At 41.0% G+C, this 27,623-nt stretch overlaps 1 protein-coding gene across 18 annotated transcripts in view; it reads right to left on the bottom strand.

Moving 5' to 3' along the window:
* ERC2 (ELKS/RAB6-interacting/CAST family member 2) overlaps nt 1–27,623 on the bottom strand; it is a 904,872-nt gene that overhangs the window by 147,850 nt on the left and 729,399 nt on the right. Inside the window, exon 21 of one of the 18 annotated variants that reach the window (XM_049097740.1) lies at nt 15,504–15,569. The exons of the other annotated variants lie outside the window; for them this stretch is intronic. Coding sequence (XP_048953697.1) covers nt 15,543–15,569 — 27 coding nt within the window. The 3' untranslated portion in view covers nt 15,504–15,542. The remainder of the gene's footprint in view (nt 1–15,503; nt 15,570–27,623) is intronic. 18 annotated transcript variants of the gene reach the window in all.

Raw genomic sequence — 27,623 nt, 5'->3', positions numbered from 1 at the left:
ACTCCAGCAGAGACGCCAGGCTGTGTTAATTGCTTGCTGGGTGGTGGGGAGGAGGGGCGGGGTTACCATCTTGCCTTTGATCAGGAGGGAGAAGTAATGGTTTTACTTACATCCTGCTTTGCCTGTGCACAGGCTGAGAGCCTGAGGATCCATTTCAGGCTCTCTCTTTCTTCCTAGTATTCTGTTACTGCCTACATACCGTGGCCCAGGGCTTCAGGGGGGAAAACCAAATGCTCTTTGTGGTACACCCACATGACAGGCTTCAAAATGGAAACAATATTTAAGTTAAACCTGGAAGATCAAGTTTGCTCAAATCTTGCAACACACGGAGCTTTTGAAAACTTCAGCAGCAGGTCTGTGTTTGATGGGGAGAGGCGAGCAGGGATGCAGAAGTAAGGCTCTGTTAACAGATGATGAATACATATACATGGGAATCAACATTTCCCTCTATTCTTGGTAAATAACGAGGATAATGATAATGTATCTAGAAAGAACCTCCAGAGTGTCAAGGTGTCTTTCTTCTTCAGTCTGTAGAATAATTTTTTAGAGAAGGGGTGAAGGTGTAGAAGGTAGTCATCATTAACCCCATAGGACAGAGAAGGTGTGACCAAGTAAACAAATTTTAAAAGTGAAAAAAAAAAAAAAAAAAAAAAAAAAAAAGAAAGGCCACTTCCATTAAGCGGCACATTTCCTGACTCCTAAAATAGTTCTTTCCCCATTCATTTATTTTTTTAATAATATTTTTTTATTTTTTTAATTTATTTATGATAGTCACACACACAGAGAGAGAGAGAGAGGCAGAGACACAGGCAGAGAGAGAAGAGGCTCCATGCACCAGGAGCCCGACGTGGGATTCGATCCTGGGTCTCCAGGATCGCGCCCTGGGCCAAAGGCAGGCGCCAAACCGCTGAGCCACCCAGGGATCCCTCCCCCATTCATTTATTTGATCATCCAAAACTACTTGAACTTCAGTGATCCCTCATGGGATTTCAGAGCTGGAGAAAACCTTAAAAAGATTCGTAGATTCGTAGAATTCTGTTATGGGTTGAATTGTGTACCTTCAGAATTCATACGTTTCAGTCCTAACCCCCAGTAACTCAGAATGTGATCATATTTGAAAATAGGGTCATTGCAGATATACTTAGTTAAGGTGAGGACATACTGGAACCCAAATCCAACATGACTGCCATCCTTATAAAAAGGATAATATTCGACATAGATAATATCCACATGTGAAGGTGAAGGTGGAAATCTGGTGATGCATCTCTAAGCCAAGGAATGCCATACATGTCCAACAAACCTATAGAAGCTGAGGAACAGGCATGGACACTTCCAGAACTGTGGAACAATCCATTTCTATTGTGTAAGACACCCAGTTTGAGGTCTTTATTTACAGCAGCCCTAACAAACTAATATAAATCCTAAGGTTGAAAGTGCCATCTTAGTACTAATACTGATGCCAGTTAGTGGTAGAAGGCTTCATGTGCATCATTACATCAAATCTAGGAGATAGGGACTAGAAATGAGAAAGCTAAGGCTCACAGAGGCTGAGCTACTAAATGGAGATGACACAGCTAGCACATGGCCAAGTTGGATCAACACTTGGGCAATCTGAGTCCAGATCCTGTTCTCTTAACCACTAAATATCATAACCTCAAGTGGAGTGGCCAAGACAACTGACTCACATCTAATAAGCCCTTTCAGTAAGCATGACAGGCACTTTTAAGAACTAATAACACCACCACGAGGTAGAAATGAACATGAACTATATTTCATAGAGGAGGTAATGAGGTTAAATGACTGGCCCAAGGTCACGTAGCTCATGGGTGGTAGAGCTGAGGTTTGAACCAGATCTGTGAACTCCAGCAGGAGCCTAGACAGCTCAGATTTGCTGGGGTCTCAGTGCATGTGTGTATCCCTTTTCAAATTACCATCTCCTCCCTCCTATGTCTCGATGCAGGAGCTTTTCTTCTGTCTTTCCTCCACCATGCACACTCTATCATACCCTTTTTCTAATATCTTAATGCACACACATGGACATTTTCAGAGAGTTCATTTCTCTTCCCTCCCTCTACAAGAAACCTCTACTTCTTCCAAGTAGTGCAGAACACAGCTTCATGGCTATAAAGTCTATGAAATTGCTTCAGTCTATGGGTCAAACTCTGATAATGTTCTAAGTCAATTCCAGGAATTCTCCTGGGCCACACATGTAGAGCGCATCTGGATGTAGAGCAGTGGTTCGCAGCCAAAGGCAATTTTGCCCCCATGTGGGAACATCTGCAATCTCTAGAGTCCTTTTTGGTTGTCACAGCTGGGGTGCAGGGATGCTACTGGCATCTAGCAAACAGAGACCAAGGGTGCTGCTACACTTCCCACATCACACAGATGCACAACAAAGAAGTATCCAGCACCAAGTGTCAATACTGTTGGGGTTGAGAAATCCTGACATAGAGTCTGACCTTCAGAGGCAAACTGCCCATGTACAAATTCCAGCTCCATTGCTTACTTGTTCTGCAACCTGGGGCAATTTTCTTAACTTTCTAGGATCCAGTGATCTTATGTTCAAAATGAGACGAGTAATAGTGCCCACATTATGGTTTTTTTTTGGGGGGGGAGGGGTAGAGTGCATGCATTGTTGCATGACGATTCACTAAGCCAAGTGCCTGGCACAGTGTAAGTGCTCAGGATAGTCACCCCTAGTATTTCCAAAGCTGTAAGTTAGGTGTCTGACTGTGGGCTTCAGTAGCTGCTGCTCAAATGTACTTTTCTGCAATTTTAGCTGAAGTAGGTAGTCTTAGACTTATGAATGGCTGACTCAGGCACTTACCATATACGCAAACTGCAAGGTGCAACATAGAAGTTTCTTTGTTTCAAAAGCAAAATCAGGCAGAGTAAATGATTTAGGCCATCCCTCTCTAAAAATCTTTAAAAGTATTCAGAAATTCCCTTTGGAATCTTCTCAGAGGTCTCCATTTATCTATGGAAGTAGCATTTACATCACTTTGACAACATGCCAGACACTACATGGTTTAATGGATTTAATCCTCAAAACAACCCCATGAGATGGGCACTGCCTTCCCTCATTCTTTTTAAACAAAACCACTTCTGAAGTATCAGGACCCAAGATCTATCACTGCTTTATTAAGTTTTCATTCAATATTATTGTTTGTCCTATTACATTATAGCTGTTGTCTCCTGGTAGGCTCCCAATCCTGGCCACAAGCTTGGGAATTTAAGCAACATGACATAGGCTTTTGTGGGTTAGCTTAGGCACCTAGCACACTGTTTAACATATGCAATATAGGTTTTCCCTGCTGTCTGAAAGTTTCCTATGAAAACTTTCCTAAGCCAAAATGATGTAAAATGAAGAAACAATTACCTTTAATTTATGCAGAAAAATTTTTTTAGCATTCCCAGACCCAAAAAAATAACCTCTCAAGTTTTTCTGATACTTTAGGACACATCTTGCTAACGGATGCACAAAATAAATCAAGACAAGGCACAGATGCTCACAGCCCCAGGTCCAAACTATGGTGGCCTGATGTTGGGATGGAGTATAGTGCCCAGAGAAGGAGCTAAGTGGGCTGCTCTCACTGCAAGGGGTAAATGCTGCCTCTATAAGGGCTTACTGCAAAGAAATGTTAAATGCTCTTTCTGCTTTTTCTGTAAAAGCGAAAACATTTTTTGGATTTCTTTTGGTTAGTGAAAACAGGAATTAATGTAAATCTTTTGCAAAAGCAAAGTGGCGAAATGCAAACCTTTTGAAAGTGGGGGAAACCTGTATATATTCTATATATTCTCTCTCTATATATATAGAATATATATATGTATATATCATATGTATATAATCATAATTTGATTTCCCAACCATGAGTCAAATGACTTACAAACTTTCAGAACTTAACCTAGCTGGGGACAGACTTTGGAATGTGGTTTAAATAGCTGGGTCTGAACAGCCCCATGCTATATGGTGGCTGGTGTGGTGGTGAATGACAGGATGATGGGGTTCCAGCCTCCCAGGAGGTCACTGGAAAATGGGGCATCCTGAGACCTACATGTTGGTCTAAGAAGAAGACTAAGTGGAGCTGCACACGGACAAAGGAGACATTTGATAAGGACTGCTCTCCACTTCTGAACAAATTCAGCCATCATCATGACTGGGATTCCATGGCTTACTAACTCCTGTTCTATGGGACAAGTTAACTGACTAGGACCCCACATTTCAATGTTCTTGTATCACCGTCCTATTTCCTTTAGTTCCTTCATGTGTTGCCCCTCTCTGCCTCCAGGTCTGGTGTTCAGGCCACATCACACAGTCCCCTTTGTCCGCCAACTGAATTGTCCGTGCTGATCTATTTCTACATGGAATTGATGGCAATATAGACCATGCAACTGAAGCTGCCCTGTGATAAACAACAGAGTCCTTGAATTCTTCTTATAACCCACCATTGACAAATAGTTAAGAATATAGTTTACTTGGGTAAAATCACTCAAGGAGAGCAGGAAACTTATTTGTATAGTTTCTGTTATATTACACATAGTAGGTACTTGATAAATATTTGTTGAACTCATCGCTAAACAGGTGAGCATTAGTTAAGTGCTACATAATGTGGTATGTGGCGTTTTTCCTCCCAGTATCTTCTTTCATTTCTTTTCAAATAATCTGAATAATTTGTAGGCAGGAGCACGAGAGCTTAGTTGTTAATCTCATCAACAAAGAACCTTCCAAAGAGGAGACATGCCTTTGGCCTTGGTTGTTGGCATTTCAGATGTAATTACATTTTTTACCCTAAAATTTCCCAACAAGATTAAGAGTCACACACAAAGTCTTCTAAACCCTCTGCTCAGAAGTTTGCACAATGAGTTCTGCCCACTTTTCATGGGATTTCTGAAAGATGCCAGCTGCTGGCAACCATGAAACATGAAACACAAAGGACCCATAATCTCCTGGAACATAGCTTGCTTGCACAATTCCTTGCAAACCTCTCGAAGAACACACCAAGGCCTGCAAGCATGTACTTGCTCTCCTGAAGGCAAAGAAGATGCAACATGGCCTTTCTCAACAAGCTGTTTCCAATATTTCCTTTATCTATTCTGGATCAACCAAGATAAGAGAGTGCAAATATCTAGGAAAAAAGGCAGCTTTAGCATTTTCTTTGTAATTTCACTTACTTTATGGCCTCTGTCGGAATGTTTCCTGACTTCACATGGTGGTGATATTTCTTGTAATGACTGCAATGTTTTAAGCTTCTTCATCAATCTGATTCCAATTGGCTACTCTCTCGGCTAGTTTTTGGGGATTGTGTATTGAGGGCTTTTGAATTTGCAGCACATATTTTTGTTGTTTCTGAGACCCTTGGCTTGGCCCTAGGAAAGTTATGGTCAGCCATTCCAGGCAAGGGGCTTTTGGTCCAAAGCATGAAGATCCCAGGGGGACCCGTTTCATCTGCTCCTTTGGTATTGTGTGCTGATGTACAGTGGTCACAGTGGTCAGTGGTGCTCAGCACCCAAGTTGATTCAGGATATACCCATTGAGTAAACATTTAAATTTTTACAACACATAGCAGATACTTGATACATAATTATAGAAATACTGATGGTGCCACACTGCAAGGACTGACTAGTGAAGATATCAGAGGTGTGGATAGTGTGGAAAAATTAAAACAACAAGAGCTTGTATTCACTGAGTGCTTACTACGTATCAGTAATGGGTTAGTGTTTTATGTCATTGTCTCATTTGATCTTCATGAGAACTCCACAAGAGAGGAAACTAAAACTGTATTTTCCCCATTTTCCAGATGAGAACACTGAGGCTCAGAGAGATTAAGTAATGTGCCCCAGGCCACATGGCTGTGTAGGGGGCAGATCTGGGACTTACAGCTCCATCTTGGTTCCATGAACTCCTATATGTGCCTGATGGACACTTAATTCATGAGAAGGGGAAGAAAAGGAGGAGGAAGATGAGGTGATAGAAGGTATGAGCAGAAGGAAGGGAAGAAGTGGTCAGTGGAGGAAACTCCTGAGATGTGTGTGGGGGGAATGTCAGAGCCCTTGCTGGCTACATCACGATCCTCAGAAAGGCAGGCCCACATTCCCTGTTCCTTGATAGGGGCTGGATGGGGAGCTTGAAAACTGGAGTGGAAATCTTAAAGGGTCTGAGAAGGCCTGAAATGAAGAAACCTATTTAGTTCTGTTTAGTCCAGTTTTGTTCAAACTTATTTGAACATAAAATGCTTTTATTATAATTTTTAAGAATCGGGTCTCTTAATATCCAATACCATCAATATTCTAGGGAAAATCCTTAGGGAATTACTACTACAGGGGCGAAACAGGTGACCAAGAGCCAACTTTCTTACTTGGTAAAACAGGCACAGTGCTACCTGCCTGCCACCCTCATAGAGCTAATAAGGGATCAGATGAAAATAAGGATGGATGTGGGGGATTTCCTTTAAACTAGGAAAGGAGCTATGTGAATGAGAGAGAGGTGGGAGAAGCACTTGGAAAACATGTCCAGAGATGAGCGGACCAGGCACCAGCAACTAAGGCTTCCCCTCAGCTGCCCCTGCCCTCAGTGATTACTGGGAAATCAGTGACCAGCCTGGGGGCGGGGTGGGGAGGAGATGGAGAGAGCCCATCTTTCCCTGTCCCTGGCCCCTGTCCATGGTGACAGCCTCCTAGTTACACAAAGCTCCCAGAAAACCTCTGTGGGCAGGAGTCCCAAGCCTCAGATCAGATGTTCACACTCACCCACAAAGCACAGAAACGGCTTACCAAACAGTCTGGCCTTTGCAAACATGTTAGTGCATTCATAATTTTTAAGAAAATTCACCTGTTGCTTCTCAGCCTTGCACACCCACACATGGTCAATGCCTTATCTGACATATTGGATTTCACGGAGTCCCAAGCCTGTTGTATAAGGAGGGACAAAGATTGCTCTTTGGCTCTGGAACACTTCCTCATTCTCCCTCTCTTCTTTCCACATTCCATGAGAGGGAAGGACAATTCTTTTCTGTGGCCGATTGTAGAGACTGAATTGCTCTTCAGATCAGCTGGTGGAGGTGGGGTTACCCCTGGCATACTGTGTCCCTCTCAGAAGAAAGCACTCTTGCTTCCATTTCCCAGTGTGTCTTTGCCTTTGGACAATGAGAGGTGCAAAGCATTTCCTCTAACATGACTTCATCATGCTCCCATGGTGCATTGGCACCAGAAGATACAATTCCAAAAAGTTACTAAAACCATAGCATGACCAACAACAGCCACAAAAAGCCCAACATGCAGAGCCTGGTCAAATCCAGCGACATGAGGCAACGAGGAGAGTCCCCCTTTCATCATGGAGGGGTTTTGGTTTTCTTTGTTTTTGAGGGATTTGTACAGAAACTCCTCTCAAATAATGCAGTTACACCAGAGATCAAGGTGTGTTGAAAGAAGAATGGATGCTGAGGGATCAGCAGGGCTGCTAATTTGGCCACATGCTGACTCAGGGCAGCCACAGGCATCCGGGCTCTTGGGGTGACACCTGAGTGCAGAACAATGAAGGCTCATACGCTGCCAAGAACAAATGCACTGGGCAGTGTTCATTACTCTCACATCCTCCCCTGAGCTCCAGAAAATTGATGCCTCAGTTGCAGAAAGGAAAATAGACATTCTGGTTAATACACCCAATGGCGGCCATAAATAGGCACTTTTGTTTTGGATGTTATCATCTCATTTTTCCATTTTGTTGGGGGTGTGGAAATGGCTGCAAAGAAATGGGGCTTGGGTTTCTCTCCCTGAACTACCAAGAAAATTCTGGTCCAGCTTTTTTGTCTACCAATTGGATGGCTCCCCAAACAGCCCTCTGAGAAGCGTCTACTCTAGGTCCCTAAGTTTAGGAATGAGACCTATGTGGTCTTATCAAGTCTACATTTACTATTCCAAGAGAAATCCCTTGTGCTTTCCCTGAAAATGCCATTCTGGCCATGTGTTTGAATGCTGACTCTTGTTGGGAGTTCTGGATCCACACCCAACATTAAATGGTGCCTTAACCTCATTTAGTGGCTGCATTCCTTAAAAACCCTTTCCATTTTTTCAGTAACACACGTGATCCTCTGGAAAAGAGTGTGCACAACAGTATCATGTCCCAAATATGATACAATTTATGGGCAGGATTGTCACAAGTGGTGATATATGTCTCTCTGGCACCTGCCAATATTGGATTGTGCCAACTGCCATTGGAACCTCTCTCCCTGCTCTCACCCATGGCTGGATTTCCCGATGTCCACTCAGCTTATTATTTTTCTTTTAGTCTTCAGATTTCCATAGTCCTCCCACCCATTGATATCTGTGTTTCAGATTAATTTTCACCAGATGTGAGTGTCTAGACCTTTCCAAGATTTGTTACTTTCCCTCCATGTTCCTAACCTTCTTTGGGCCATTTGTGTGATTTCTCTGACCTTGCTAGTATTTCCAACACCTCCCAAATTAGTGTCATCTGCAACTTTCCTTCACATGTTCTTCTCTCTCCTTTATAGATCATTAATAAAGAGGTTAAACAAGACCAGACCAGTACCGCACTCTAGAGCAAATGACAAAGGGGTGGGAGAGGCCAGAGTGCTCCCTGAGCGCCAGCCCTGGCACAGGAAGGATGTAATGTAATGCAACAACACTCCACTAGACACCTCCTGCCTCTGGTTCATGGTCATTTATCACCACTGTTTGTTTATGATTTCTCAGCCAGATTTCAAGTCCTTAGAGTATGGTCATATCCAAGCCAACATGCACTGCTTTGCCAGGTAACCCTCACAAGTTCCAGAAAAACCCACAAAAACTTATTTACTGCACTCGATTCTGCTTAAAAGCTTCTACTCCAGCTCCCCCAAGTCCGTCATACTTGAGAATAGAAAGAGGTGGACTGAGATATTATTACCCTTCTTTCTCTTCCTCAGCTCATAGTTGTTTGTCAAATATTTGTTAACTTTTCATGTTATACACTCAATTTTTCTTTGAGTTAAAAGAAACCTTCCTCTAGAAACATGGGCTAATCCATAGTGTCCAGCAATCAAAATTTCCTTTGCTATACCAAAGTGTCATTACAATCAAGATAATTTAAGAGGATTTTTTTTTTTTTAGGGTAAACATGCTTTAAGACCTAGAAAATGTGTATCTGGCTTGAATAGCTATGATCACAGGAATAGATTTCCCCTTTTGGTTTTCGTTTCTTCTGTGTTTTTTCTTATCCCTCAAATCCACCCACCTCACAGTTGACTTATAGAGTCTGCTCTTCCAAGCATAGTAGTAACAATAACAGTGATATTCTGATGAGGACTGGGCTCTTGCCATGCACCAGACATGGCTATGTGTGTTACTCACCTCATGTCATTTAATCTTAACCACAGCCCTGTGAAGTGTGCATTATCTTCTTCAAATGAGGAAATGGAAGGACAGAGAAGAAAGGATACTTGTCCAAGACCACCCAGCCAAGCAGTGCTGATTCAGCATCCAAATTCAGGACCATCTAAATGCAGTGACCACATTATGAACTACCCTATCACACTGTCACGCAATATCTCACAGATGAGTGGTTCTCCTTTCCTGAGTTCCTGGCCCATGAGCATCCATGGAGGATCACAAATGCTCTCCTTGGAAGATGTGCACATACCCAAAACCAAGTCTGTTAGCCATGTCAAAGGATTGCAGCCTCTTGGGTGTTCGTGGACATCTGCTTAAGAATCCATATACTACTTTAAATTTCCCCAAGTAGGAACTGTACTTTGTTCACTGCCTCGACACAAGTACTGAGATGAAGAAATATTTTTTTGAATGAATTATTGACCACAAGGACTTTGGGAAAGACATTTAAGCTGTAACTCTGAACAACAGCTTTCAATATATCTTCCAGAGTAGCAGAGGAAGAGGAAGAAGAGAAAGAGGGGGAAGGGAAGGAGGAGGGGGGGAAGGAGAAGAAGGAAAGAAGAAAAAGTAAGTGTGGGAACAGATAAAACAAAAGCATCTCACTTTGCCCAGGAATGAATTCTGCATTGGGAATACGCAGAGCCTTTGTCATAGTGGTTCTGAAACACCTCATAACTACTTCTGGTCACTTCCCATCTGAACTCCTGAAAACAGGTTATTGAAAGTTTCTTCTGCCGGAAATAATACACTCGGAATTTTAAGATGGGAAGCCAATCCTTGTGAGCAGGCAAAATTTCACAAAATGTGCCTTGGGTGATAGAATTCTTGATGCCTGAGGATCTCAGGGGGACTGCAAGAGCCAATGGCATCTTCCTCCTATCTGTGGGTCCTCCTCATCCTTCTACAACTTTAGGAGCTTGGTTTTTCTGGAGATCACTATGCTTCACCTGTCTCCCTATTATATGACTGCTGATTTTTCTTTGCAATCTTTGATATTCAAGCTCTCTCCTTTTTTTGAGAGTCACTCTTGAAGTTGGGCTTCAGCTATGCTTTAAACTTGGCAGTCTGCATGTCACTGCAATGAGAGGTCAAAGATTCCCATGCTGATATGTAGAGAAATAAAAAAGAGGGAGGTCAAAGTCTGCTTTTCTTTTGGTCAGTCTGACCTGACACCTGGGGAAAGCAGAAGAGAATAGGACTCCTGATCAGCCCTCAACCTCCAACAATGGCCTATCCTGGCTTTGGCAACCCAGGTAGAAATTTGGAGGCATTTTCATTTAGGCCTTTTTCTTATCCGTCTACCAGAGTCCTGCTGACTTTACTTCCTAGTCTCATCTCCAACTTATCCACTTATCCCCCACAGGGTATCATCTCTCCCACTGCTCCCCTGGGTCAGCACCATCAGTTATCTCACAAATGATGCAACGACCCTTCCTTCTGCTCTTCCTTCCATGACAGTTCATCCTCCATACCACAGTCAAGCTTGTTCTACAACATAAATTGAATCATGCCATGTTCCTGCTTAAGATCCTCTAATTTTCTTTTTATGGTTTTATTTTTCCTCGGATAAAACTCAAACTCTACATTGGCTAAAAACACTTTCCATGATCTGGCCCCTTTCCACTTCGTCGTCTTCTCATTGTCTGAATTTTCTACTCTAGGGTATGGTCTTTGTGGTCTATCAGCCCATAAAGCCCTTTCCCACCCTCTGCCATTTGCATGCCTGCCTGGGACCACCTCCTAAACACACATCCTGGCATGGATGCCTGCTGACTCTGATTCTTTCAATGCTTTGCATAAAACTCACTTCCTTGGAGAGATGCTTGCTGATATCTGAGGTAGATTAAGCAATAGGTTCCTCTTGTTAATCTTGATATCCTCTTGGTTTCCATCAAAGCAATAATCAAAATGCATAAAGTTTCCACTCACAGGTAATTCTTTATGGTCTGTTTCCCTCAACTACATTGAAAGATCCACAGAGTAGCAATCACATCTATCTTACTCATTTTTTTTTTAGCATATAACCAAGAATTTGATGAAAAAATGGATGAAGAAGTGGAAAATAAATGAACAAATAAATGAATCAAAGAAAATGGTATGAGAGGAGATGCACTTGATCCTCAGCCATAGGAGACAGAGGGTGGTATCCCAGTATAAGGAAACCACTATGCAGAGAAAATGGGACTTCAGTTAAAGAGACTGAAAGTCTCTTTCCATGACTTCTGTCCCATCCATTGGATTTCTCTTGCCCTAGTTCAAGCACAAAGCCTAGTGTTTAGATCATTTCTACTAAGAGAAAGCAAGGAAGATACAAACTTTCCAGCTACGATAAAATATCTCCTTCCTCATTCTTCCTGACAGGAAGCATGATAGGGAGTTCCAGTGGCCTCTGAGCACTGCTTCTATGTGTAAAAAACCCCCTTCCTCATGTTTAAGTGTTCTGTGATTCATACTTACGCTCCTGTAACAGTGTCCATGTGCTGGTGGCACAGAACTACAATTCTTCATTTTGAATAAAACGCATCTACCAGCATCATGGCCCTTTGCCAAACTTGTTAATGTTCACATCTGTATTTTTATGAATCAGGTCCTAAAAATTTGCATATGTTTTCAATTTAAAAAGACTTCTTCCTTTCTAGTGGTTTAAGAAATAAACATGATCTTTTGTTCGATGTCTGCCCAATTATGAGAGTTCACAATAAAAGCTCAAATGTTTAAATGTCATGGCAGGTGTGGCACTGGATCTCACAAGGTGCCTAGATTTGGTCCCTCATTGCTCTACCTCACTGAATGTTCACTAAACAAGATACTTCTTGGGGGTCCATTCAATGGAAATGAAGAATTATTTCCTGACATAAATGATTGCCACATCAAGTGGATTTTCCTGAAGAAAAGTAATGAAGAATTAAGCTGCCATCTTTTCCTTTTTGCAAAGCAAGATAGAAAATGCAGTAAGGGCTCTGAGAGCTCATTTTCACAATCAAAAGTTGGAGGTGTCGAGAGGACAATGATTGAACACACGTTACAGGGATACCCCTGAGGGCAACAACTTGCTGGGAAATGTGACTTTACAGGGTCTCTGCAAGAAAACCAGAAAAAGGAAGCAAGCCAAAGGTAAATTCTAGGCATAGGAAAGTACGAGTGGGGATAAGCCATTAGGGATGGAGAGTAGAGAGAAGTTGGAAACAAAATATAGGAATATATGTCGAATTCAAGCAGCACCAACCACGTAATTTGTGTGACCCAGTACAAAATAAAATTGTGGGGCTCCATGTTCAAAAATTATTAGGAACTTGAAGACAGTGACAGCAGAGCATTAGACCAAGAGCTCTTCTAAGGTTGGGGTTCTTGGACTATATGGGTCAAACACTGGGGTGTGAGGTTTATAGGGAGAAAGCCTAGTTCTAAGCGCTGTCGAAACTCTTTAGAAAAGAAAATTTCCCCAGTTCACTTTGTCTCAGAAAACACCACTCTTGAATGATCACAGTGAGACAAATAAATCATGCCTGGGCTAGTGTCTGGAAGTGGCAAAAGAAGGAGGAGCTGTCAAGGCTGTTATGTTAATTCCAATTTGTTGTAATTTTTGGAGCGACTTTTCCTAAACTGTGATTCATTTCAGCACCAAAACACCAGATTCAAGTCAAAGACTTCTGATGCTATTATGAGCATATTACTGATGGCTAGTAAAATAACTTCTTGTGATGTTTCTTTTATAAGGGCCATAAATCAAAATGTTCAAAACAGTTAATTTTTAATGTGCCACTATTATCCATCTTTAGTTATAAATTTAATGTCTCGTTAGGCCCAACAGATTGTAATATGACTCAAAACATGCAATGGCTGTTCAAAAGTGGAAGGTCCCCCGTATCTCATTATTTAAATCCATAAGATATGGTTTTAAAAGCCTGAGGATATCTAAGCAAACTTGTTTAAAGGAGTCATAAAGGAAGAGAGGTAGTTTTCCTCAGAAGTCTATAAAATTTATTATAATATTAAAGTAGGATTATATATTGACTAATTTTCAGAAGACATTCAGTAAGGGCTCTGAATGTTTGTTTTCTGGGGTATAGGGTATTTGGGGAAATTCATGAAAGAATAAAGGGGGCAGGGGCTTAACACCATTGTCTCTATTTGCCTTGAGCAAAGCAAGTTTCTCTGGGAACCTCGGCACCAATTCTACCCTGAGGATGACAACACAGGTCCTATCTTAGGGGATGACCAGGTGGATACCATGAATCTTGTGAAAGAGGAATACAAGTATTTATTATTCAGGAGGAGACACCAATACAGCTCAGCATCCTAACACAATGGCAAAAGAAAGAGCTTCATGGAAGAGCCCCAAGTTGGACCTACTCTTCTCAAGGCAACCCCCAGACTCTTAGAGCCTTCCTTTGCCTACCTGTCTCTGCATGCTGTGGGCACGCTTCACATACTTACTTTTTAACATTATAAAACCTTCATTTCTTATTTAATGTTGTTGTAGGTCAATTGACATGTGCATTAGCTTTTCTGCATAAGTAAATGTGATGTTTCCCTTAGAGCTTTTTCTTGATAGGGAGAGAATCTCTCAGATTGGACCTTAGGAATTTTTCTGGTTTCTCCACCTCTGCACACCGACAAGCTTCCCTCTGGAACTACTCTGCTCTTGGAAGAGTTGGTTCCAGTGTTGTTTTCCCCTTTACCCAGAAAAGAGAGAAGAGAGATAGATAGACTGATATGACTGGGCAACAGGTTCTACTCCCAGTAAATGGATCCAGGAGGTATTACATCTTTACCCTGCAGAAAGATGTTGTATCTGAAAATCAACCCCTGTGTATCCTCAACAGGACTGGAGAAAGCCATCTGAGTCATTGGTGGGACCTGCAACAGGTTAAACTAAGCAGTGAAATGCACCAATGAAACTGTCACTTGCGGGCAAAACACACCAGTTATTGTTTTAAAATTTGCCTGAAGCACCACTATCATGCAATATAAAGGCAAGATTTGAGGAAGGGCACACCTGCTAAGTTATTCCCCCCAAATTCCTTTCTAATCACAGACTTATGAATTTCATATTTGTCCCAGAAAAAGAACTGCACATTGAATACTTTTTGACCATAAAAAATCACCATGGCACACAATTCACCACATTCCTTGTTCTGAACAAAATGGCATATACAGTGTCATCAGTTCAACAGCATGTTTTATGTAACCATTGGTATATTCAACTCTGGGGAGTTTATGACTTGTTAAACAACTTGCAGTGTCCTGGAGAGGTGTGATTCACAGCAGCAAGTCTCTAGAGTTCCATGTTCCATTTATAACCTTGTGGTAATTACATGTGCCACTATTCAGTTACAAAACAGATAACACAGAAATAAAGGGTGGGTTCTTAATGGCTAAAAATCAACCTTTAAAAGAGCAAAATCCTCTGGAAAAAATGCAATGTACGAAATTTATAATGCAAAGCTCTGTAGAAGCACAATTGTAAAAAAAAAAAAAAAAAAAAAAGAGAGAGAGAGAGATAAGGCCACTAACCTGCCAATACTGATATTTCTATCCTAATTCATTTAAAGAGATACTGTTACCCATTCACCATTACTATGCCTTGATCCTTGTGTTTTCTTCAAAATTGCCATAGAAGAGATAGTACAATCCATTAAATGGGCTTCTTAGAGATGATAGTCTCAGATCCATGAAGATACAGTTTTATTTTCCTTATTCCTTGCCAAACATTTGACACAACCAGAAGGACATGAGAGTCACCTCACACTGGCATATCTGGTAAAAGCAAGCAGTTGGCTGAAAAACCGCTACCGGAGAATTGTGACAATTTCTGAGTCCACAATCATGCCTTAAAAAGTGTGTATAAATCCTAGCAAGGGCACAGTTTACATCTTAAATAACACAGAAACATTTGAATCGTGCTCAACCCAGCCCCAACACGGCAGAGCAATAATGTGGTTGCAGGGAGGGGTGGTAGGAAGGAGGGGGCTCTTGGGGGATGGTCACAGAACACAGAAGCAGACACAGGGCACAGTCACAAACATCAGCGAACACAATTGAGCACGCATACAATACAACACCAGAATGCAATTTTTAAAAGAAAAATGATATAAAAGATGGTTTCTCACCCCTCAAAACAAAACTGGAACTTTGGTTTACAGGCCCGGCTATGCCCATATGCCCTCCTCGTCATCCTGTGGCCGGCCCGGGTGGGGAGGTGCACGGAGAGGAGGGGAGCACCGGAATGAAAGAAGAGAAGGTTAGTTACACCGTGATGCACTGGAAAGGCACACTGATCTTCACTTTGTTTTTTAACCTTAAAGAGTGAGGAAAAAAAATCTATAGTAACTTAAGTTCCACATCACTGACTTGTCAAATACATAACTGAGTTTTGTATCTATGGCAACCCACACACAAAAACATTCCACCCACCCAGCTCTGACTCTGTGTCAAGATTGGATTAGAAGATTAAAATTAGTCTACATTAGCAGATGATTATATTTTTGGAAAGCATGCAATTTGAATTGCATATGCCTAAGGAGTAGATTAAACCTTTTAAGTAAGCAGAGAAGTAATTATAGTAATCAAATACCCTTAATTTCTCTTAAGCTTAGAGTATCAATAAAGGCTGAAGAAGAATTAAAAAAAAAACCAACTCCATCTACTTGGGTGGAACAAACTTTTGTAGCATGCGATAATTCACATCGGTTATTTCACAAAGGCTCAAACATGCTGTGATCTTCTCTATTTGTCAGGTTCTATTTTGCTCTCAGCATAAAAGAGGATGTGCACACCACGGAATGATTATACATTTGAATGGAATGATTATACATTTGCAATCAAATAAGTTTCAAAGAGAGAAAACTTTCAATTCAGTAGAATGCTCGTAGAAAGAGAGTTTTGTTTAACTTAGAATTGTGCTCAACTATGGATAAACTGAAACTTATTTGGTCTGAATTCTCATTGTTGAAAATCTTTCCAGAATGGCTCTGGCCACTTTCCTCACTTAGTGAAGTGGCCAACAGGCAGAGAAATTCAGTCTTTGAAGACAGAAGTAAATCTACCATCCCAAGGTCCTGTTCTGAACACAAATTCTCACTTTTTACTGCAAAGATTGAAACAAAATGTAGAGGACTGAATGTCATATCCTGATCTCACGCATAATTTGGGAGCTGTGTTTTTTAATAAATCCCCAATGAAACCACGTTTTGCCATGATTTGCTTCTTTGTTTTGAAAACCAGGAATAGGAAACAAAATAATTTGGATCATTTTCTCACCATTTGGATTCTTATTGCATAAGTTGTAATATTTGTTTGAATCATATAAAAATGCCAATATTTCACCATTTTTGATCTAGAAAAACAGCAATTTAATAGAGTTCAATCTAATCTTGCCAATAGGCTAGGGTAATTTTCATCTATTCAAGCATCAGATCTGTGGTCCTTGAAGTGAGTTTTCATATAATTTATTTCCTTTTATTTCTGTGTATTTTATTTTGTGCCTTAAAAATATTCTGAGAAGAGGGCCAGAGTTTACCAGACTGCCAAGGGCATCTATTGCCCACAAAGGGTTAACAATCCCCAACTGATTTGAGTCCACCAAGTGATTTGCACAGAGTACAAATTGGACAACTTAGTGTGAACTTGCACTGACAGTTTAGATAGGAATATTCTAGCAAAAAAAAAAAAAAAAGGTATAATTGATCGCTTTAGCTGGGTCTTCCCATGTATAATTTATCTTTGTTTTTTAGCCACTACACAATCTAGCAATTGCTTCTGGCAATAAACTTATCTTTTCCCTACGTAACTTGAGAAATATGTATTTTTACATTCATTAAACTTCCTTTCAGTTACTGGAGAAAAGCAAAGTTAATGTTCCTTTTTATGCTAATGAAGAAGGAAAGTCTACAGCATGGGACCCTCAGGCACCCACAAATGGGTTTCTAGGGTTCTAGCCACCCCTTGAACTTCAAAGAAGAATGTTGTAGGGATGTGTGTAAGTATACTTCTCTGGATGTAGCCCTTGTTTTCATTATAAGGTTTTTGACCCCCAAAGTCACTGCAATAGGAAAACTCCAGGCGCATAGTGACGCTATGACTTGCCAAAGTTACAAAACAAAATAGGAGGCTTTCCCTAAAATGCAGCCCACAGCTCCTACTGACCGCTTCTAAATGGCTGTAAAACCACTTTCCTTGCAGAGCAGTTTATTTCATTTTGCATTTAAAACTCAACAAGATGTATACATTAGTTTGTTTCAAATCCATTCATAGGGTGTTTTAAATTTTGAAGAAGAAAGAAAAAAAAGAAAGCCACTGGCACCAAAATCTACCACTATTTTCTTAACAGTGAAATGTGGTCTAATGCAAATGACTTTTAGCAAATTAAATATATTAAAAAGTGGTAATTAATTATGATTGAAACAGACAGGAGTTGTAGGTTGAAAATATACACTGCCAATATCACTACTGTGCCTCGTCCACCATAGGAATAAAAAGGAGCTCCCAGATGTCCAGGGTTATTAAAAACCAGATGTTGAGATCGACGTCTTGTATGCTGGTGAATAAAGTAAAGAAATATGACAGTCCAATATAAACTTTGCTAACATTTAACATGGCAGAAATGTGGATAAATTCCTTTAGTGAACTCGGAATATTATGCATTTTTTTCAGGTTTTTTGTTTCTAAAGTTGAAAGTTTCTAACAGAAAATAGAAAGGGTGGTGGTGGCCATTTCTGGTCTCTCTAATCTTCAAAGCTTAAACATGAATTGACCCTAATCACCAAGTGATCTGGGTCAGAGTGAGTCTGCTTAGGGAATAAAAAACAAAAAATGCAGGAGCTAATCAGAGGGGGAGCTCCCAGTATTTCCAAACATTCACAGCTGTCTGACTCCTGCACTGCTTACTCCTTGTATGCAAATATTAATTTGTTCAGCAATCTTACTGAACAGAAATGTAAATTTGGGAGACAAAAAATAAGAAACAGATAAATGTTGCTTGATCCCTAACCTCATGCCAACCTATCTAGAAATTCTTGGGACTTTCAAAATGCATCTATCAGGTCTGGGAGAGACAGTTTCCTTGTTTTTCTGTTTCCAAATCTACTTTGCAGTGGCTTTTCTGGATGTTGCCTGGTGTTACCTCCCTTGTGTATCCTTCTTGAGTGATTGCTATGCCAGGAGTTGCCAAAATATCTGGATGGGAAGAAAGCCTCTATTCCCATCAGTCATCCATGTGCTTTTTTCCACAGCATCTGGGGATGGGAACATCCAAGGTGGGCTGAAGCCCAAAGCACAGTGACCACAAAACAGCAAATTTTGAATAGTGGGGAGGCTTAGCTATCAAATAACCTCAGGATGAATCCATAGCTCCAGAGATTATATGAGGCCCTGATGGAAATCCTGCAGTCTCAGATGCTGGGCCCTAATGGGATTCTAAATACTAAGATAAAATTCCTCAGGGGGATAGGCCACTCACAGGGCTATGTTGATGACAAGATCTAAGGGCAGAGGGATGAGGCATCACTGACAAGACAGGTGACTTCCTGTTGTGGGGGGCATTTGTTAGCCCCAGCAAAGAAGCTCTGGGAAGGAACTGTACAATATCGCATGGTAAATGGCCCAGTGTAAACTTCTAATTGGTCTCTATTTTTAAGTATTATCTATAGCCAGCCAGTAAGCCCCAGCTCATCACTGGATTTTCTTTTTTTCAAAAACACCTACAATTCTCTTTGAGTTAACAGCCAGCTTTTTTCTTGAAATTGGAGGACTAGGTTCCTAATGGGGATTGTACCATCACACCTGTCCTAGCCGAAAATGAGAGTGAAATCATGGAAGCGTCACCTTCAAATCAGCCCACTTGCCTCTGTGAGAATTCAGCTAGCTGTCTCTGCCAGGAAGTTCACCCTGGCTTCCTTGGGGGAAGGGATGCAAAAAGATTGTCCTGGTTATAATAGGGTCTGGTATAGATAGCTACCAGGTTTATCCCTACGCCCACTTCAGTCTCTGCCTTCTCTGACACTTTCTGGAAACATCAAGCTCCAGGACTCTGCTAACTTTGGCTGCAAAATTCCTGGAAGTGGGACTATAGTATGTGATTTATGATGTGCCCTGTGTCTGAGTTCAACCAAAGCAGCTCCCCTTGGCATTTCCAACTACAGATTTGGCCAGAGTTGGTGAAGACAAATACATGTGTAAAGGAAAAAAATGGGTATGAATCTGAAAAACAGGGGCACCTAGCCTTGTCAGGCACTAGTAAGTTTACTCTCAGGGTCAAGTCAAAATCTTCTCTTTGGAGACCTTCCATCCATACCTTTCACCTCTCCTGCCTCTTGTAAAGCTTAGCTAGCCCATAGATGGATTTCTCTGTTCAGGTGATGAGGTCAGGACTGGCTGTAAACTCTTATAGGATCTGTATTTGTTACAGCTTGTGAGGCCCATTTGCAGAAAAGTTTGCTCCAAAGAAGAAGAAAACCCTATCTAGATTCAGACACCTTTTCTGTGTTCTGTTGAAGTATAAATGTTAGCTTATTTCTGACCTGGGCTACAAATGATTCAGCAGGTATTAGTACCTGTGCAAGGTTAGAGAGAGTATGACAGCTTTTCTGTGTTTCTTCACGGAGTCTTACCACTGCCCCACAAGTGTTGGGAAGCCCTTTGTGCCCCCAACAAGAGTTGGGAAGCCCTTTGTGCAGATATAGAAAGGAAGGCTGAAAGAAAGATCAGATAGCTCACCAAAGGACACCTGGCTATGGAGTCAGGGTCAAATTCCAGTCTATCTGACCACAAAGGTATACCCTTCTGACATATGAACTCTGAAGCCACAGAAAGAAGATCTGACCCCTGAAGGCATTGATTGGTTCAGCTTTTCTCAGCTCTGAAGTACTTTGTTTTTTGTTCATTTTTTTAATAAGATTTATTTATTTATTTATTTATTTATTTATTTATTTATTTATTTATTTATGAGAGACACACACAGAGAGAGAGAGAGGCAGCAGACACAGGCAGAGGGAGAAGCAGGCTCCATGCAAGGAGCCCGACGTGGGACTTGATCCCGGGTCTCCAGGATCACGCCCTGGGCTGAAGGCGGCGCCAAACTGCTGAGCCACCCGGGGCTGCCCAGCTCTGAAGTACTCTGGACTTTGCACTGCCCTCTTTCAACCTCAATGTCCTGGTTGGAGTTGGATGGCACAATTTAGGTTGGGTCTCTCTGGCTATCGGAAGACAAGAGAGCCTCACATGTAAGCAGTACCTGTCCCTTAAGTGGGCATATATCAGCAGCACCCCCAACGAATTTCAAGGTCCCTGAAGGAAAAGGCAGAGCTTTCACTCACTTCACACTGCCTCACAATGTCTCAGATGTGGGAATTTAACAAATTATTTCCAAATGAGTAAGTATATAGGATCAGTTCTTGCTTTTCTGAATGACTCAACTCCTCTGAGACACAAGGCTGCCTGGATTCCAGAGTTCCTTAGGGTTGCCAAGATTGTGTTTACTTGTTTCTCCCAAGAATGGCTCCTTCCCCCTTTGCACCAGCCACTTCCCTGGTTTATTCTTTTAACCCCAGTTGGTGAAAGCTGAATATCACTGGCTCAGGGGGAGCTTGACAGGAGATGTTCATATATTTAAAAGACACTGGGGTGTTTCTCAAGAAAGAGGTACAGACTGGAAGCCTGTGCAGTCTGAGTTGGATCTTCTCAGCAAGTTCAACTCACAGGGACACCTTAGGCAGGGCAACCATCTGAGTCCTTTGCTAAACCATTAAGAATATTACAAAGTATGGGGGTAGGGGGATGGAGTTCCCCTTCACGTCTAATGAAATATCTTCAGGCATTTTCTTGATGTTGGAGGGCCCTTCATTGTGAGGCAACTTGAAGAAAGTAGTTTTCTTTTTCCTTCCAGCAAAAGTAATTTTGACAAACCAGTCTTTGGTGCATGGCACCAGATCTCTCAGCTTAAAGATGCAAGATACCCAGCTGTAGATGGAAATGCTGGAAGGCTCTATGTTGGCCAACAATATTGTTTCAGAGCCCAAAGTCAACATCTGTTAAAAGCTGAACCACTGCCAGACAGTCATAAAAAAGGGGTGAGGGTGGAGACAGGCTTTATATTTGCTCCCTCATCCATCAGTCATTAACACTTGGCTTTGTTAAATACAGTGAAAACTGTGTTTTTAACATGACTCTGGTTCTGCCATTATCTGGCTAGTGGGCAAACAAATCCCCTAGCCTCTTGACTCATCACTTCCTCAGCTGCCTCAGAAAGAAAAATGGGACCATATCCTGACCCTGATGCTTCAGAGGGTACTAACTGAATTAACTTGGAGAATGTAAATTAAACCACTCTGTAGATGCTACAAACATATACAAATACAACTAGGCTCACCATCCCTGTTGGTAGCATCTATAGTTTGCTACTACTGCGACAAATTATTTGACAATGGACTCAGGTCAAAGGCAAAAGAGTATGTATAAAAAGGACCTGATAGTGTATAAAACTAGCCTCAGATATTTTAGCATCTCTGGGCTGTTCACAGCTAGAGGTTATTCACATCATTCATATAGAGATGCTGAGACAATTTTAAAGCGCTATTATTGTGTATGTAACACAGTTTTCAGAATTTGTGTGTGTGCAGTGTACTTAAGTTTAAAAGATGTTTCTGATTCTCTTCCCTGTGCTGCTCCATTCTTGTCAGGGTACTACAAGTACCTGGTGTGTGTAAGTCAAACATGATCCTCATGACATCAGTTCAAGAAAAAAAAAAAGAGGAACAGTAGTATTTAGCAACAGAAAACGGATCTCTCTGCTTTCAGCTGTTTTCAAGGTTGGCCACCCCCTTTTCCACGGGGGAGCTGATCTGCCTCTTAGACAAATGTGACTGGATTAAAGCAGCAAGTTGAAAAGGAATCAACCCTCTGGTGTTGCCAAGATGAGTTACATCTACAAGCTGGGGAGTGCAGGCTGTGTCTGAAAACCCCTGTTGACTCAAAAGATACTGCAACAAATCTTTTAATGAAACCCTAATACTGCAAACAAGGTTGAAAACTGAGAGGAATCAGTAAAAGGGGGGACAAACACTTGACCCAAAATAGAGTAAGACTGAAATCTTCAACAGGCTCAAGTCTTCTGTAAGGAAAAAATCCTTTTCTAATAAGAGGATCCTGCTGTATTAAGCGGCTCTGCCTTTTTCCCATGCATGAAGACCCTACCTGGCAGGGTTTATCAAACTGTGCCCTCATGTGCTTACATGTCAGGAATTAACATCACACCCAGATTAAAGAGCTTTGGTAACAACCTGCTCATCTGCAAAGCCAGCTCCCCAGAGGCTGTCACCCCGCCTCCCTTGCTCTTCTGTGGCTTGTGATGGTTGGGTAAACTCACAACTGCTGGTAGAGGAAGGAGAGTTAAATAGTCCCCCAGCAACAGTTCAGATGTTTGTCCTCATTTCCTTCTTTACCTGTGGCCTCACAGAGAGCCCTGGCAGGGTCATTCCAGAGCTTCTGCTCTTAAAAACAAGCAAACAAGCTGCCACCTTTATTTCCCAATGGTGAGAAACCACGCATTCCTTGTGTTTCAGTAGCTTCGGTGATTTTTAGTAGTCTTTGAGGGATAAAGAAAAAAGTGATATCTGAGCTATCTTTCTGTTTCATCTACTTTTAAAAATCCTGCTGGGTTTTAAACACAGCGTCTTCTAATTCACTTGTGATAAAAGGAGTATCAGCAAAGAGGCAAGTAATCACAAGAAAAAAAGAATTTGTAACTGTGTGTGGTGGTGGATGTTAACTAAATGGATTCTGCTAATCATTTTGCATATATACATGTATCAAGTTATTATGTTATATGCCTAAAACTAACATAATGTTAAATGTGTTACATCTCAATTTTTAATGTCTAATTATCTTTTTCTCAAAAAAGGAAAGAGACAAATGACTTATAAAATTTATTTCAAAATGCACCCCAGAATCTTTTTGGCTCTGATTGTGAGAGGACCAGCAAACAGTGGGAACAGCTGAAACCTCTGAACATTTCTTCTCATCCAATCAACATCAGCCAACAGAAGCCTTCTTCATGGATTTTTAATTTGAAGCCTTTATCCCTGCCGAAAGCCAAAACCCAAGTCTTCATCTAAGAAGTGGGCCATGAAATTAGGTTTGTTGTGTAAAAAACCTGGTCATTTCTTATTCAGGCCAGCTTCCAACATACTAGCTTGATGGGAAACCGATACTAAAAACCAAAGACATGTAACTTTTCTTATTAGGTTACTGTCATAGGGGACTCAAAATTTCTGCTTTTTTCTGTTGTGCTGTAACTATACTTTAGTAGCTCTGATACATGGTAGTTAATTTTTCTTCTATGTAGGAAACATGAAAACGTATTTACACACACACACGAATATATGTATATATAATGTATATTCAAACATGTACTCAGGGGAAGTTAAGGAGAGAACTTTCCAGTTAAACATGATCTTGAGAAATTCTTCCATATGTGGGAAAGTCCTCAGTTCGTCTGACATATAGCGATACATACATATATACACACAGGACACTATGTATACATTTATCCCACATTCATTTAACCTCAAAACATAAAATAAATTCTTTTTTTTCCTTCCTACGCAAAAGCTAGGAATAACAACTCTATATACAGAATCCATCTTCAGAGGGCAATGGAGCAAGTTAAGCCCCTTGTCTGTTTGTTAGAATTCAAAGGGCTGCACTTTGGCTAATCTGTTGGTGAAAGTATGAGGCAAGCAGGGAATCAATCATAAACTGCATCCACCATTTCACGGAGAGGGGCTGTGGGCAACTGGGGAATCCAAGGGCCTTGAGTTGGCTTTCTGAGAAGTAATAGGGCCTGGGGAGGGGTTGCTGTGACAGCTTCATTCTCCTGGTGGACAATGAGACTCTACCAACTCCTTGTTGACCAAACATAAAATGCAGGCCTCTGGGAGAGGGAGGAAGGGGAGGAAGAGAGCAGGGGGTTTTTACTACACAGATCTGCGGCTAAGAAACATCTGGGGTTTGGAGATGTTGTCACTGGCCTCCAGCCACTACCTCAACGAGGACCTAATTGTAGGAATGGCTAGAAATTCCCCTCCTATGGAAAGGCTCTGTAGGATACTGACTAATTCTATCAGACAGCAGGTACCTAAGGCCCAGGTGTGTGCAGCATGGACAGAGGTGGGAGAGCAAGAGGACAAAAAACCTATTTTTATTTTTTTTTATTTATTTTATTTATTTATTTTTATTTTTTTTCCTATTTTTATTTTGAGCTAACTCTACCTTATGGTTTTTCTTTTTCTTTTCTTTTCTTTTTTTTTTTTTTTTTTGACTGTAAGGGATGACTGGGGACCAGAAATCTCAAAACCAAGATAGCAAGGGTTGCAACCTCTGAGGCAGAGCATAGGTGGCACTCAACATTGGTGGGACCACTGAGACCATTTCATTACATATTAAAATACAATTTGTATATCTGTCCTGTATACATAGCTTGCAAAGAAGACCACATTTAGGTTCTTTAGTGACCAAATTATTTGATGGCTTATGGGAAAATGACATGTATCTCCAGTAAAATTCAACAGGAATTTTCAGCAAAAAGTCAAAATGGACATTCAGTGTTCTGAAATATGTCCAGTCATACAAACTCAAGTCTTAGCTGAAAGCCAACATGTGCCAGGACCACACAGTAACCAAGAGCAACAAAGAAAGAACGAATGTTCACTATTTACATCTGTAGAAAAATTCTGGAAATTGCCAAGTGGAGTGAGCAATATTTAGGACTAAGGCAACCAATATCTATTCTGGGAATAGATTAGCAGAGTAAACACCCTAAAGTTAAGGATGCAAAATGGAAAAACCATCTTCTGCCACAGGAAGGTCACTACCTTAAAGTAGGCCCTGAGCCCTGGCAGATCTGATAGTAGCCCCTGGCCCAGGGAAGCATCCTCTACTTTGCTCTGGGAGCCTGGCTTGTCCCAGACTCTTGTTTGTGCATAGACTCATAAGTGAATGAGCAAGGGATTGTGAGTCCTGGCAATCCACTGCTAAGGGCCCTCTGTAACCCAGGGCAATTTCCCTCCCTCTCTGTACCACGCTTTCCACTGCTTGAGGATCTCCCTCTGGTAATTCCATGGCAGTGGAAGAATTGCAGGAAGCTGCATTTTCACTGGCACAGGGACAGCAAGAATAAAGAGTAAAAGGCAACAGGTGAAATGGGAGGAAATGAAAGGATAAAGTCACATAACAGAAGAATGTAAATAAAGACAGTGGGAGCTGAGGAAAATGGAAAGAGAACTGAGGAGATGACATTTTTTTTTCAACTTTGGAAAATACATCAAAATAGGATAAAATTTACTATAATTCAATGGGAAAGGTGACAGCAATGTGTACTCTAGAAAAAGTTGATGTTATAGCTGTGCAACCATATTTAATACACGTGGTTGCATAAATGCATCCATACTGACATCCAAAGAGGTTTGCCGCCAATGTACAGCGCTCAGAGACCCAGGACCTCACCTTGGGCCTGTTGATTTCCAGGTTTGTGTCTGTGAATAATTAACAGCATCTCTGAGCTCCAATTTCCTTACATGTACAATGGAGATCCTTCCGTCTGCCAGTCCTACTTCCCAAAGTTCCTTAGGGAACATCTCATTCAACAGACATTTAGAGAGTGCCCACTGTGGGCCACCCAGTTGTGAATAAACTTTGCGATATGTAACAGAGTATGAATAGAACATAAAATTCAACCAAATTTTTCCATAATGCCTCCATGATCCTGGACTCTGTAGCTCTCCTTTAGAAGCAGGATTTTTATAAGTGTAAAATATAAATTTTAAAGGGGATCTAAAAGTCTTCAAAGTAGTCAAAAGTCCTTGAGCTTCTCAACTCCTGTGAGTGAGCATTTCCATTCAAAAATAAGAGAAAAGAGATGCAAGTTCTGGGCTTGGAAAGTGGTCATATATTCTGAGGTTTCCAGACAAAAAATGTTTAGGATTTTTCCAGTTAGGTCCCTACAAATTAGAATGCTTTAACAAATGGAAGCACATTTTGCAAAAAAAAAAAAAAAAAAAGGCAGTGAAATCCAGGTCCTTAAAGAGCCAAAGCCCATCCTAAGTCCCAGACACAGGAATGTGAGTCCTGGATGCCAAAGGACATCCTGAACAAGGCCCAGCATTTTGAGTTGGCTGGGGTCTAGAGTTCACTTTGACGCTATGCATTTCTTAGAAGCTATTAGGAGATTAATAAAATACGGGTTTTTCCTGAGACCAAAAAAATCACATACTAAAAAGACTTAACGTAATTGATATGTCAAAGAAAGATGCTCCTGAGACATAATAACAGATAGTGTACTGGTGGCAGGTACAGAGGGCATTTGGAAGAAGTTGAGTTTCCACTTGACTTTTCTAAAATCAATCTTGGTTACTTCACTGAAAATAAAAATGAATGTGGTTCCAGCATGTTCCATTTATTCTATAGCCTTTGTCGTTTCTCAAAGCTTACCAGCAGCTTGTGTCATGGGAAGTATTTATTGTCTCTGCTTGGAAATATTTGTGCCTACCTCTTGGTTTGAAAAATTTCAAATATGGCATTATTATTAGGATTTGTCTGAATGATCTACTTGGACATTTCAATGGCTATGGCCATTGCTCGGTCATAGGCCACCAAGTGCCACCTGCTTCTTTCTCAGGTAAGTGTCTAAGCTGCTGGACTGCCACATCCCACTGACTTCTCTTATGTGTTTTCAAAATTGCCTCTTCCCCTCATTACACTAATTTTCAATTTCTGAGGGGCCATGTATTTATGATTATTCTTGCTTTCTTGGGTCCTCACCCTTATAAAGGTTTCCTTAGTTCAGATCTACTGGGTTTTTGATAGGATAACTCATTCCCAGACGTTATAGCCTTTAAAAAGGTATCCTAATAAATGAATGAAAGAGGCACTCTGATTTTTTGCTATGCTGTATTTGCCTCAAAACTCCACCTTCTGATGAAAAACACTGTTGGCAGCTATGTTTTAAACTGGGTAGTCTCTTTCTTCACCTGATACTCTGAGAACAGTATTTCTCAGAGCACAGATGTTACAAGAAAAGAAAAGAAAAGAAAAGAAAAGAAAAGAAAAGAAAAGAAAAGAAAGGAAAGGAAAGGAAAAGAAAAGAAGAAAGAAAGAAAAGAAAAGATTCTATGAGCAAATTAGTTTGGGAAATGCTGGATTAAATAAAATTGGAGAGTTTTCTTTCTTATATGACTTTT

This window comes from Canis lupus, chromosome 20 (assembly GCF_003254725.2).
Source record: "Canis lupus dingo isolate Sandy chromosome 20, ASM325472v2, whole genome shotgun sequence".
Lineage (NCBI taxonomy): Eukaryota > Metazoa > Chordata > Mammalia > Carnivora > Canidae > Canis > Canis lupus.
Note: the sequence above shows the minus strand (reverse complement) of the source record. Positions and strands in the feature narration are given on the sequence as shown.